Source organism: Penicillium malachiteum (assembly GCF_028827825.1).
Source record: "Penicillium malachiteum strain IBT 17515 chromosome Unknown utg000005l:1.0-9002435.0:326005.0-9005861.0, whole genome shotgun sequence".
NCBI lineage: Eukaryota > Fungi > Ascomycota > Eurotiomycetes > Eurotiales > Aspergillaceae > Penicillium > Penicillium malachiteum.
The window spans coordinates 3,584,203-3,596,681 of NW_026643099.1; the positions used below are offsets into that span (position 1 = coordinate 3,584,203).

The 12,479-nt window shown below is 47.2% G+C and overlaps 5 protein-coding genes across 5 annotated transcripts; all 5 read right to left on the reverse strand.

Moving 5' to 3' along the window:
* Window positions 1–124: 124 nt before the first annotated feature.
* N7483_011328 (translation machinery-associated protein 20) lies at window positions 125–1,066 on the reverse strand (the record flags this gene model as incomplete). Its single annotated transcript, XM_057094755.1, has 3 exons — window positions 125–515; window positions 640–780; window positions 1,053–1,066. 3 exons carry the CDS (start codon window positions 1,064–1,066, stop codon window positions 125–127), a joined length of 546 nt encoding a protein of 181 aa, XP_056940726.1.
* Window positions 1,067–1,354: 288 nt separating this feature from the next.
* On the reverse strand, window positions 1,355–3,020 carry N7483_011329 (YchF/Obg family ATPase; the record flags this gene model as incomplete). The annotated part of the gene is made up of 3 exons (XM_057094756.1): window positions 1,355–1,906; window positions 2,158–2,715; window positions 2,946–3,020. 3 exons carry the CDS (start codon window positions 3,018–3,020, stop codon window positions 1,355–1,357), a joined length of 1,185 nt encoding a protein of 394 aa, XP_056940727.1.
* Window positions 3,021–3,745: 725 nt separating this feature from the next.
* Window positions 3,746–7,338, reverse strand: hir1 (putative histone transcription regulator Hir1; the record flags this gene model as incomplete). The annotated part of the gene is made up of 5 exons (XM_057094757.1): window positions 3,746–3,840; window positions 3,900–6,662; window positions 6,739–6,960; window positions 7,091–7,165; window positions 7,302–7,338. 5 exons carry the CDS (start codon window positions 7,336–7,338, stop codon window positions 3,746–3,748), a joined length of 3,192 nt encoding a protein of 1,063 aa, XP_056940728.1.
* A 655-nt stretch (window positions 7,339–7,993) lies between these two features.
* On the reverse strand, window positions 7,994–8,833 carry N7483_011331 (thioesterase-like superfamily-domain-containing protein; the record flags this gene model as incomplete). The annotated part of the gene is made up of 2 exons (XM_057094758.1): window positions 7,994–8,696; window positions 8,778–8,833. The coding sequence occupies 2 exons, from the start codon at window positions 8,831–8,833 to the stop codon at window positions 7,994–7,996; spliced, it is 759 nt and encodes a 252-aa protein (XP_056940729.1).
* A 1,072-nt stretch (window positions 8,834–9,905) lies between these two features.
* On the reverse strand, window positions 9,906–11,302 carry N7483_011332 (SPFH domain-containing protein; the record flags this gene model as incomplete). The annotated part of the gene is made up of 2 exons (XM_057094759.1): window positions 9,906–10,713; window positions 10,800–11,302. The coding sequence occupies 2 exons, from the start codon at window positions 11,300–11,302 to the stop codon at window positions 9,906–9,908; spliced, it is 1,311 nt and encodes a 436-aa protein (XP_056940730.1).
* Between the last annotated feature and the right edge of the window lie 1,177 nt (window positions 11,303–12,479).

The window sequence follows — 12,479 nt, forward strand, 5'->3', positions numbered from 1 at the left end:
TCATGCAATTCAATATTTTATACCAATCATCAGGAAATCCTGGAAATCATCATATAAGGGTAAATCAAAACCCAAATCTCATAACCATCATAAGCACCCCACACACCTCACACCTTCAAGCCATCTAATCCAACTGCATCTTCCAAAGTCCATCTCCAAGATAATGACCCTCATCCATAACAACACCCTTGCCCTTACTCTTCATCTCCTCTGTTCCAACCTTCAAAGCACCAACAAGACAAACTTCCTCCTTGCCCTCGGCCTTAATAGCAACAACCTGTCCAGCCTCCAACGCATTCTCCGCATCGGGTAACCGGCCACCAGGAGATGTCAAACCCGGTGCCATGAGTGCCGCGCCGGAAAGAACGAAACGGATGGCGCCACGGTCGATTTGGATGGTTGGGAGAGCGGATGGGAAAGCGTGAACGAGACGGAGATGGGGAATTGGGGGACCGTCGAAGGGTTGGAAGAAGAGGGGAGTGGAATCTATTGTGTAGAGGGTAACGCGGTCTGGACTGCGGGTTGATTATTGTTAGTGGATCTTTTCTCGTGGTTTGATTGTATGGGATTCAGGATGAAATATATTCTTGGGATGAAGGTTGTAGGTTGTATAATAGTTGATTGGAATACTTCACGTACAGTTTGACGGCCTCAAGAGATGCTTTCTTGGGGAGGATTTCCTCGATATATGGCTCGAATCCGGGGTATGTCTCCAGCAGCTTTTGGCGCAGACCTCGCTGCACGGAGGACTTGACCTTGGAGCGGTTGCTCGATGGGATACTGGACGGTGGTTAGCTGATACAGTGCTTTGTGCTTATAACCTTTCTTTGCAATGTCGAGTCCCTGAAGTGGTCATGGCGTGGTGGCAGGGTAGTAGTTCCAATCCACTTCTGTTATGTTTCCATCTTTCTTGCTTCAGCTGGAGCTGGTAGAGCTTGCAATTTTGCGGCTCGGATTTGGGACCATTGTGCTTGGTTTAAGGGATTGACTGGGTGGGTGTGGTGTGGATGTTCGAGATGGAAGATCAGAATATTCTTTCAGCCTTAACTTACTCTTTCTTAAACATGATGGCGTGCTGTAGGAGAGCGGTTGATATGTATCGGGCTGTATCAAGGTGAAGTGGGATGCGCGGGGAGGTCATGTGATGATATGGATAAGTGTCGTCAACTGGTGTATGAACTGGTGTATGAAGTGATCAAAGTTCAAAAGAGAGCAACAGTGGAACCTTTGGAACTTGGAAGCATTCAGTGTACTTTGGATTGTAGGTCTAAATTTACAGGGAAAGTTTTGGAGATAAAAAAAATATATATAGCTTCAAGTGTTCATGAATTGATTTGTTTCAATATTGGTATATCTAGCTCTTGGCAGCACCGGCCTTGATGAGGAGGATGTCACCATCCTCAACAACGTAGTCCTTGCCCTTGGTCATGATCTTACCGGCAGCCTTGACTGCGGCTTCGTCACCAAGCTCCTTCAGCATGGCGTAGTTGTAGACAATAGCCTGAATGAAGGTCTTCTCAAAGTCACCGTGAATAACACCAGCGGCCTGAGGAGCCTTGATACCCTTGCGGATAGTCCACTGGCGAACCTCATCGGTACCAGTGGTGAAGAAGCTGCCAAGGTTCAGAGCCTGACGCATGGTAACAATGACCTTGGGCAGACCAGACTTGGTGCCAAGCTTCTTGCACTCCTCCTCGGCGGCAACGTCGTCCTGCATAAGGGCCAGACGTTCCTCGAAGCAAGCAGAGATTGGCAGAATGGGGTTACCAGGAGAGTGCTCCTTGATCCAGGCAAACAGGCTGGGGAGGTACTTGTTCTTCTGGCGGATGTAATCCTTCTCGCTCAGGTTGACCAAGTACACAACGGGCTTAGCAGTGAGGAGGAACAGAGGGTTGATGACCTCGACCTATAACCATTTGAGTCAGTAAGGAATCAAAATGGATTGAGTAATTTGACTGTGCAAGACAAAAGAACTCCAATTCTTTTTCAGACAAGGATTTTATTTCAATATGTCCTCAACGTGATATAAAATGGGACATTTTCAACGAGCTGGGTTATATTCGAGCTATGCTCTTATTCATCATATAAAGAATTGGAGTTCCAATGCGGTGGAGGTGGTTGGGTGGGAAACGGGAGCAGGGATTTGATAAAACATACCTCCTTGGGGCTCCAGTCACCGTTGCGGATATCCTTGCCATCCTTCAGCCACTCAAGGATTTTGGCGGTGGTAGCCTCCTCCTCCTTGAGCTTCTTCATCTCCAGTGACTGACCACCACGGCGAGTCTGCTTGCCAAGGCCCTCGAGAGCCTTCTCGACGAACTCGATATCCTTGATGCGAAGCTCCTCACTGATGATAGTCAGATCACGGACAGGGTCGACATCACCCTCGACGTGAATAATTTCAGCATCGTCGAAGCAACGAACAACCTGGAAGATGGCATCAACAGCACGGATGTGGGACAAGAAAGAGTTACCCAGACCAGCACCAGTCGAGGCACCACGGGTCAGACCGGCAATATCATACACGGTCAAGTTGGCGGGAACCACAGACTTGGGCTTGTACTGTTCGCACAGCCAGTCGAATCGCTCATCAGGAACAATGACACGGGCCTCCTCGGGATCGATGGTAGCATAAGGGAAGTTGGCTGGGTTACCCAGAGTAGACTTGGTAATGGACTGGAACAGAGTCGACTTTCCGACGTTCGCAAGACCAACCTAAATCATGATGAGTTAGTATCTAAAGAGCATAGTATATAAAATGCAGAATATGTATTTCAATGGAAAAAGTCCATGGTGAAGTGTGAAGGAAAAGTGAAAGGGGAAGGAGAGGAAGAGGGAAGGGGGTGGTTTAAATAGTTTTTGTGTGGACTTAAAAAGTGGACTGTGCTGTGAAAAAAAAAACGCGAAAAATTTCACAGGGACAAGTGGGGACATTGCTCACATACGATACCACTCTTCAAGTTGTTTCCAGGACGGCCCAGCAGGACCTTTTCCTGAACTTGCGCCTTCTTGGGAGGCATTTTATTCGATTTCTTCTTGGAGTAAAAACGATAGAAGACCTTGGGAAGTGGGAGGTGGGGGGGATGGACCAAGGCGGAAGCGGCAAGACTCGCGCGCGGTGAAAGCAGAACCAGCTGCGGATCGATCAACGATACGAAGGAAAAAGACGGAGGAGTTGAGGAGAGACGTTGTGGCGGTACCCACCAAAAGGAGGGTCAGAGATCAATTGAGATGGCAATTGATCAAAAGAAATAGAAAATAATGAGAGTAAAAGAGTGATCTTTTGTTCTTTGAATTGTATCTTGTTGTTCTTATCTACAGAAGAAAACATGTCATCACAATTTTCTGCCCGTTTTCTCTGACCGCCTCACGTGAAGCTTGCTGCCCTTGACGTCACTGCTTACTCCATAGTACACACTTACACCACATCGTACATACTGCATAATGCAGGGGGGTTTATAAATCCACCTTTTGTGATAGTGATTTATGGGTAAGGAATATATAATAGAAGCTGAGTCTTCGGAAGAATGTATGATGCTTTTAGCTCCGTGCATATCAAAGTATAATACAAATACATCACCCTAATCGGATATTGGAATATCGGAATTTGAAAACCAGGGTAGGAAAAGAAGACATAAGTAAAAGCAAATAGAACCCACCCCAGCCAACCCCGGAAAAATAAGCACTCATGAAACGCCAGGATAAAGCAGGAATTCATACGGAATAACCGGACGGACCAGGTTCATCATAGATCCATCGCATCGGCATCTGCTCTGCTATCCACCATATCCAACAATTTGGCATACGGAACAGTCACACGTTGGAGTTCACGGTATTTGCCTGGGAAATGTCAGTATAAGACAGTGTTAATGAATAAGAGAGAGAGAGAATAAATATACCAAGAGCAAGAATCACCTCCTTCAGTAAAGTCTCCCGCGGCCAGCCACACAGATCTTCTGATCCTTCACGCCAGTTACGGCCCTCACGCTCATTAGCCTGGAGCTTAGATACGACATCCGAACCTTCTTCATCCTCAAATAGTCCACCGATTAGCCCCTTGAGCAGCTCCTCTACCTTCAATTTGAGTCCCTCTGCACCGATGCGCTTGGCATACATGTTCAGGTATAGACGGAACTCCTCCTTCGCGCCCAGAGAGAGCGCAGCAGCCATGCGGTTCTCTAGATGAGCAATCGAAACCGTGGATTCAAAGGTTTCGTAGCCCTCACGAGAGAGCAGAACTTTGATGAGTCGTTGAAGGAAGTATGCACGGCCACGAAGAAGAGTCTCATTGGTGGTATTACGCTCCAAGAAGGGAATGATGCCTGCCGACACCGCAGCTTTGGCGTCTTTGGTGTCTTGTTGTGCGTCTCGGGCCTGTAGATTGCCCACGGGCGCTTCGGTAGAGTTCCAGTATTGACTGCCAACAGCCCACCACGCTTCAGAAACTCGTTGCCACGTGTACATTGATGGTGAGTACGAGTAGCCTTCGCCATTTGTCAATGACACGACAATTCGACCTTCTGAGTTGATCCTGGCGTTCGTGACAGCGGGAACATTTGTGGGATTGGCACCCATGACGTAGATAGCGGCATCGAGAACAGGCTGTAAAGAGACGGGAGGGTGGGGAGAAGAGAGGTGCTTCACGTTCCAGACATAGCACATGCCTACGGAAGAAATGCAGAGAATCCATGGGCCATTGCATTCGAGAATCACAGGCTGTGCTTCCAGAACCAGGGCACTCACTAAACGACGACCAGCAGGAGTCCAGAGATAGACCGAACCATCCTCACAGGCAGCCGCCCACATGCTTTGGTTTCCCGTGACCAGTAAAACAGACTTAGGCAGGAAGTCTTGCCATAATGGCTGCTCGCCACGGAAAAGGGTAAGACGGACTGGTTCCCGATCCACAGCCCGGCCAGTCAGACTAGCTGGGGAAGGATTCCGAGCTTCAAAAACAACATCGACGCGAGACTTGGTGCTTGAATCTCCTCCACCAGGAGCAGGCGGCTCTGTAGGCTTTCCGGTAGAATCAAGGGCACGCAAGATATGACTTCGAAGCTTGGGCACTGCAAGTCGGAGTTGACTGACAGACATGCAAGGGTTTACGACTGCAGGTCGAATGAATTCAGGAGTAGGTTGTTGGCCCGCTGGAGCAGATTGTGTTTGAGCAGGAAGCAGCCCATCGGGAGTATTGGCCATGATGGGTGTTGCGCCGTTTTGACTTGCAACTGCGACACGTTTTTCCGTTTGTCCCTCCTCGTCACCGTCAATTTGAGCGAGCTTTCGCTTGTTTCCAAGGAGTAAAGCAGCCAGACCACCTTTGGGCAAACCGTCAAACGGTTTTGAGAGATCAACGATGGAAGTTGGCGCGTCACCTTTCACTTGACTACTCACTGAAGCCATCAGGCGAGCTTGTGGTAAAGAAGACTCTCCACCACCGGCTCCAGAAACAAGTAAAGGAGCAATACGTTTTCTGCCGTCTTTTGTGTATGTCGGACGTTGCTTAAGCCTTTCTAGCTTAGCAAGGTATGGGTCTGGCTTTTCGGGCTCACTTGCGGCGGGGGTTGACGTGGTTCCATTCGTTTGCGTCTTCGCAGGTTCTGGATTGGGAGAAGAGGCTTTGGCAGGAGTTGTGCCATTTGGTGGCTGGGTTGTAGTTCCTCCATTCACAGCGGCAGCTTCCGCGCCGTCACCCATAAGTGCCCCCATGCGGCCTTCAACACCCTTGATCTCACCAGCTTTGCTCTTCTCTTCGAGTAACAAACCGTCGGTGGTCTCCGTGATACCGGCGCCCTTACGGTTCGTTCCAAACTTAGTCAATGACTTTTCGTTCTCTTCCATCTCGGTTGCGTAGCCTAGCTCGCCTTCCTCAAAACGGACTGCCAAAATGGTCCCGTCCAATGCAGTGGCATAAAGACATTTGCCATCTGGACTCCAGGCGAGATCTGAAATTGACTTGGCGGCCATCTCTTGGGCTACCACCATCGGGCGAGCATTACTTGTGATCCAGACACTTAAGGACTTATCAGCACCCGCACAGGCAATAACGGTGATATGGGCCTGTGCACCATTTCCCTGGCTATCGGCTGATTGCTTCTGAGGTGGCTCGCGAGAGTAAAGTCGTGGAGAAAATGAGCAAACTTCAACAGGAGCTTCATGGCCAATGAGATTGATATCACCATCCCATGAGCCACGATTGATAATAGCTACCGAGCTGACAGGTCCATTGACTGCATTTGCCGCAGCAATATGCATACCATCTGGTGACCAAGAGCATCGTCGGAAGTAAGCTGTTAAAGGGGAGTTGGCGAAAGGTGCTGTGATGGTCTGCTCCAAGACAAAGTTGTTCATCTGATCATGAGATGTAGAATTTGGTGCTGGAGAAGTAAATCGGAAAATACGGACAGTACGATCGTCACTAGCCGTTGCGAAGTACTTGTTGGCAGGGTCGAAAGTAATACCCTTCACATGACTCTGGTGTACAGCTATTGTTTTCAACTTCTCGAAAGTGTGTCCTGACCAAACAACGACCTTTGAGTCCAGTCCCACGGATACAAGAATCGAGGAATCATGCGACCATCCTAGATCCTGAACATCGTTGTCGTGGCCGATCAATCGTCGGATCGTACGCCAGTTCTCAACTGGTGGTGCTTCGTCCGAACCTACATATCGTTTCATCCCAATTAGCCTCTTACCCCTCAGCACTCCACCCAACCATATATAACCATATTTACCTACCAAACGTTGATGTGTGGGTCGGAGGATTCGCATCAAGTGTGTAAACGCAAACAATCTTATCATCCGCCCCTGAAGCAAGGTATTTTCCATTGGGTGAGAATCGAACCGTGTGGATTGTGCCGGAGTGATTGCTCATCGATGCAAGTTGTTTCGGTTTGCTAGCGAATTCCGCAGTTCCGGTATTGTAGATGGCCTCGGTAGACCAAATGCGCACGTAGCCATCTACATCACAAGAAAATTCAAAGTCAGTCGCTATCTTTCGACGTTCCCAGTAGTGTATTGCTGGCCCGACTCTGCTCCTCTCGACCCCGCAACGACCCTGCTGCTTTATTTGACCTCGTTCCAAGCTTACCTCCTGCTGCAGTCACCAATCTCTTCCCATCTGGCGAAACGTCGCAACTGTAAACCTCGAAGTCTTTCCGTTCACCTGTTTAATTGTATATAATGATCAGCTACTGTTTTCGTACGATGAAAGAAGCTTTTGTTTCTTGTGCACTCAATGAAGCACCAATATTAGCGTCAAAAAGGAGATACAATCAACTTTAAATTGTAGACCCGCGTACCTCCATGGGTAAGCCAGACTGGCTTAATGATGTGCATGGCGCAAAATAGTCGGAGTGCGCCACTCCCTCAAGACACTCAAATAGTGTAAATTATTCGCGTTTTGGTCGGATTTCTGACCGGGAAATCAAGTTCCTTAAGAAGCGAAGGGTTGGCAAACGAGCGGAGCCGTAATTCGTGGTCGGGTAAGAAGGTCAGGTGTTAATCGTAAAGGACATCGCCGAGAGAAAGTGTCCTGATCAGCCTCCTCTAGGTGGTTTCTGTGGGATCTCGCAACTGTAACGAAGATGAAGCCCGATGATCGACGATGTTGAATGTGAAGGTGGATGTTGCGGGATACAAGGGGAGATGCTAATCAGGGCGCGAAATCGAAAAGTCGCGATCTCCAGATTTGGTGGCCCGAGCTCCCTTGCGCGTTATCCAGGCGGAGTATCTAGTATTCGCTACGCATCAAGTTGAAGTACATCATAGCTTCAAGTTGATATTAATCAAAGTTTAATCATAGATTGTCATTATATTACGTATCTATTTAGAATACTACGAAATATTATTAACATTGGAAAGAATATAAATGAAATTTATACTAGTAGTAGATCATGCTATTGGTACCTATACTCCTAGGAAGACTATAGTATAGTAAAACACTCCAATGCCAATTATACTAGTAGCACTCAACTAAAATTCAACTGGACTCCTATATCTTCGCCTTAATTACCCCCTTCTCATGCTTCTTAGCAGAAGGTATAATCTGGGCAACATGTTGACTAACAGCAATCAACTCCAATCTTTCATCACACAAAAGAATCTCCATATCCATCCTCCCATCCATAATACTCTTAACCTCCGTCCTCAAATAAAGCCACCGAGCACCAGAGACCGGAAGATTCTTCTTAATCTCCGTCGACATGGAAAGCGTCACATTGATAGTCTGCGTAATGGGTTCCATAGACCCATCATCCTCTAACGCCCTCCAATTCTCCTGTCCCAGTACACGAGCCTGTCTCTGCTTATCTGCAAACTCAAGCGTAGCAGCAATACTACCCATTGGTAACTTCTTCCCGGGTATATGGGGAAAGAAGTTTTCCTGTACTGGGAAGCTCATGTCGATGGCGAATTGAATCATCTCTGTTGTCCAGAGCGCCTTTTCTTCTTCATGCGCGGGGCAGGATCCTTGTGGGAGACAGTCCCAGCCTGGTAGAATCCATTGCTCTGTATATTTTATTTCAGATGACCAGAATACTGGGATGAAGTTTCGGGCGTAGGAATGGGCATGTCGGAAGCCAATTTTATGGAAAGCTGTTTGGTAAGATGTCCATTCGGGATCTTGATCGGCTTCTAGCTTGGCGAGATCTACTGGATGGGTGAGGCTATTTTCCAGCCTGTTTGTAGACTGATTCCTGGTATTTTGAAATTTGAAAGCCTGTGTAAGCTGCATCAGTACTGCTTTCCCGGACCTGGATAGTTGTGGGTAGTCCTACCAGATATCTGCAGATGCAGCAATCTTCCCGAATTGAAATGTCTCGCGTAGCTGCATTTCAACTGGCTTAGTTGCGATGATTGGACGATAGAACTGAACCAACGAATTTCGGATATCCGTTTGCGAGCGCAAGGTCTCATGCTTAGATGCATGGACGACGGCATATTTGGTCATAAGGCAAGCTACATAGCCTCCACAACTTACTGAATTCTTTTGTTAGATAATATGCCTGGATTTTGGTCGCCGAGGATAGAAAAGTGGCTGAAATCACAACCCTGCTCCAAATGCAATATCTGTGGAAAGTGAAGGAGAGAATTGATTCCCTGAAGGGGAGATGCCCAAAGCAGTAGATAGACTGGTTGGTAACTTGTCTGACATTTTTATCTGAATGTTCTGAATGTAATATGAATCGTTCATCGGATGTGCTTGGTCTGAAAACAAGGGTTTATATCCGCAGGATTAACCAGTGACGTCTGCCGTCCCGAGGTTACCTAGTAGGTTGGCCCCCACGAGTGCACATGCGTATGTACTAGGTAGTATTTCATCCTGTCAATACCAAGCTCGGACTAATCCTTAGATTTATCTGAATTTGAACTTGAGATCATTTGAATGCAGTCTCGCAAATGTAGCTGACGCCTGGGTTAATACGGTTTCCCCATACGATTGCCCCATAAACGCAGCTCTCAAGGAAGAGCCTCATGTTGCTGCACATAAAATGAGGGACACCCCATTAAGAGGAATATGACATAGGCTAATTAGGCTCACCATATCTTTCAAGGACCGATTGAGATAATTTCTGCTACACGCTATCATACAGGTGATGTCTTTTCAGGTCCTTTTCTGTCCTCATCCTGGCCTCAGTGCCCGCGATCCCTATGTACACATACAGATGGGAGCTCAATTGAGTCCCGCACCGCCAGAGTAGAAGTTCCCATCTGACTCCCAGAGAAATGCTTCCGAGTCAAGAAAAAAACACACACACATAAGAAATGAGAGTGGAATGATAAAGAGATAAGAGTGGAGGAAGCCATACAGTACAGCCGGTGGATCATGACTGGATGGAACAGATGTAGATTGAGTAACAGCTCGCTTGCCTCAAAGACGTAGTAATAGACGTAGCTGATACTTCTTACTCCTTGACTCGTTGGCTGGCCTCATCGAAGGATTTCAAGACACTCTCGGTAACCTCGTTGGGCAAAGCTTCCGTCTCAACACCCTCAGTCTCAAGTTGGGTCTGGTTCTGTGTCTCGCTGGGAGCAGACTTCTCGGACTCCGGAGCACCAATAGCCTTAGCAGCAATGCTTCTAGCCTGACTCTCACTGACCTTTCCGTAAACAGCCATAGCACTGGCAATCATACCACCGATATCACCAACATTACCCGGTACAACAACCGATGTACCCTCCTTAGCCAACTTGGAGAACGCCTCGACATACTTCTCAGCAACGCTCAAGCTAATAGCGCTCTGAGCATTCTCCTGACCTTCTTGAATAGCCTTCGCAACGGCCTCAATACCCCGAGCGGTAGCTTGTGCCTTCAGCTGAATAGCCTCAGACTCACCAGTCGCCAGATTAATCGCCTCGGCGCGCAGAGCTTCCGAAGCAAGGATAACGGATTGCTTTCGTCCCTCGGCAATATTGATTGCGCTCTGGCGCTGACCCTCTGAGTCGAGGATCTCGGCACGCTTGGATCGTTCTGCGGTAACTTGGCGATGCATAGCTGCCACAACGCCGTCCGGCGCGTGGATATCCCTGATCTCGTATCGCAGACATACAACACCCCAGTCTTGAGCGGCTTCGTTGATCGCTTGTGTGATATTTGTGTTGAGTGTGGCACGCTCCTTGAGGACGTGATCGAGGGTCAACTGACCGATCTCGGATCGCATGGTTGTCTGTGCAAGTTGGGAGATGGCGTATTCCGCATCCTCAACGCCGTAGCTATAACAAAAGCATCAGTTCATCAACCCATTCCAGCGCCAATTATATAAATCAACGGATATAATGTTGACGAGTCGTAGTCTTACCTAGCCTTGTATGCATCAAAAACTCGTGTGTAGAGTACACCATCTAGCTCCAACGTAACATTATCCGCGGTGATTGCATTCTGGCTCGGTATCTCCAGCGCGGACTCCTTTAAGCTCTTAACATAGGCAATGCGGTCGAGAAATGGGACAAGAATGGCAAGACCAGGCTCAAGGATCCGGTGGAACTTGCCCATGCGCTCAACGATCCATGCTGTCTGCTGCGGCACGAATCGCACAATCGTGTTTGCGGGGAGTGTGGGTCGACTCGTAAAGTAGGTGGTGGGAGTACCAGAGGGTTGATTGTGAGATGCAGTAGAAGTACCTCCGAATTGGGTAAATAGAGACTCGGGGGCAAGGTTGCGATTCGAATTTGAGAGTGCTCGGCTTTGTGTCGTGGTCAGGCGTGTCCGGGTAACTGGTCGTGGGAGGCGACTCTGCTGTGCTAGCAGGTTTGTGCCTCGGGATCGAAGAATCCTTGATGTTTGTCTGGATGCGCCCTCCATTTTGAGTGGGTATATGATGTAGAGGGAGCGGTTTGAGGGGGAAGAGGTGAAGGAGTCAGCTGGTCTCTGAGCTCGGAAACCAGTCGGGGAAGTTGCTCCGTTTGCCTTATTTTTGCCTGAGGCAGCAAGTTACTCCAGACGTTCAAAGATGCGGGCCACCCGGAGCGGAGGAATAACATTAGGTACTGGGTATTTGTTCTCGAACAGGGGTGTTTAAATAGATATTGGTTTACATTCCCTTGGGTTCTTAAGAGAAATGCTTATTGGTATGTAGGTACAAGAATAGGCCTAAACCCTGATTATTACCTATTAGAATATCTTTGAGTAAAAAGAGAAAGAGGAAAAATAATAATAGTAGGTAGAAATAGAAAAAAGAAGGATGAATAAAAGAAAAAAAGCTTGACCGGTGCAGGGCTTGAACCAACGACCTTGAGATTTGCTGGAGAAATTGTTAGTGAAAAGTTCGGATAATAGGTGAGTTTCAGAGTGACATACGAATCTCACGCTCTACCAACTGAGCTAACCAGCCAATTACATTTCACAGCAGGCCAGTGATTATAGATAGCGTATTTCAGGACTTGCTATAGCTTATCTAGGTAACTATAATAACTTACAAGATTGGTTTATAGGTTCTTAAGATAAATCTAGACTTATTGGTATATATCTAGGTATAAGCCTAAACCGTGATCATTACCTATTTACATATCTTTAAGTAAAAAAGAAAGGGGGGGAAATAATAATAGCAGGTATATAGGATATAAATTTACATAAAATATAAATTAAAAAAATAAAAAAAAGAATGACCGGTGCAGGGCTTGAACCAACGACCTTGAGATTTGCTAGAGAAATTGTTAGTGAAAAGTTCAGGTGATAGGTGAGTTCCAGAGTGACATACGAATCTCACGCTCTACCAACTGAGCTAACCAGCCACTGGTTGGTAAATCCGTCAGAATAACGGTATATACTCCAAGATACCATAACCCTGGTATAGTATAAAAAAGATATAGTCTTTAACCCCTAACTTAAATTAAATACTTTTGATTTAATAAGGGAATAAGTCTGAATTTTTATTTCATTAAAAACACAACCTCCATCTAGACAGGGCTTAGATTAAGAGCAGGCAGTCTTTGTATGTAACGGTCCTTGTCCATAGAACGTTTGAAATTACATTACCCTA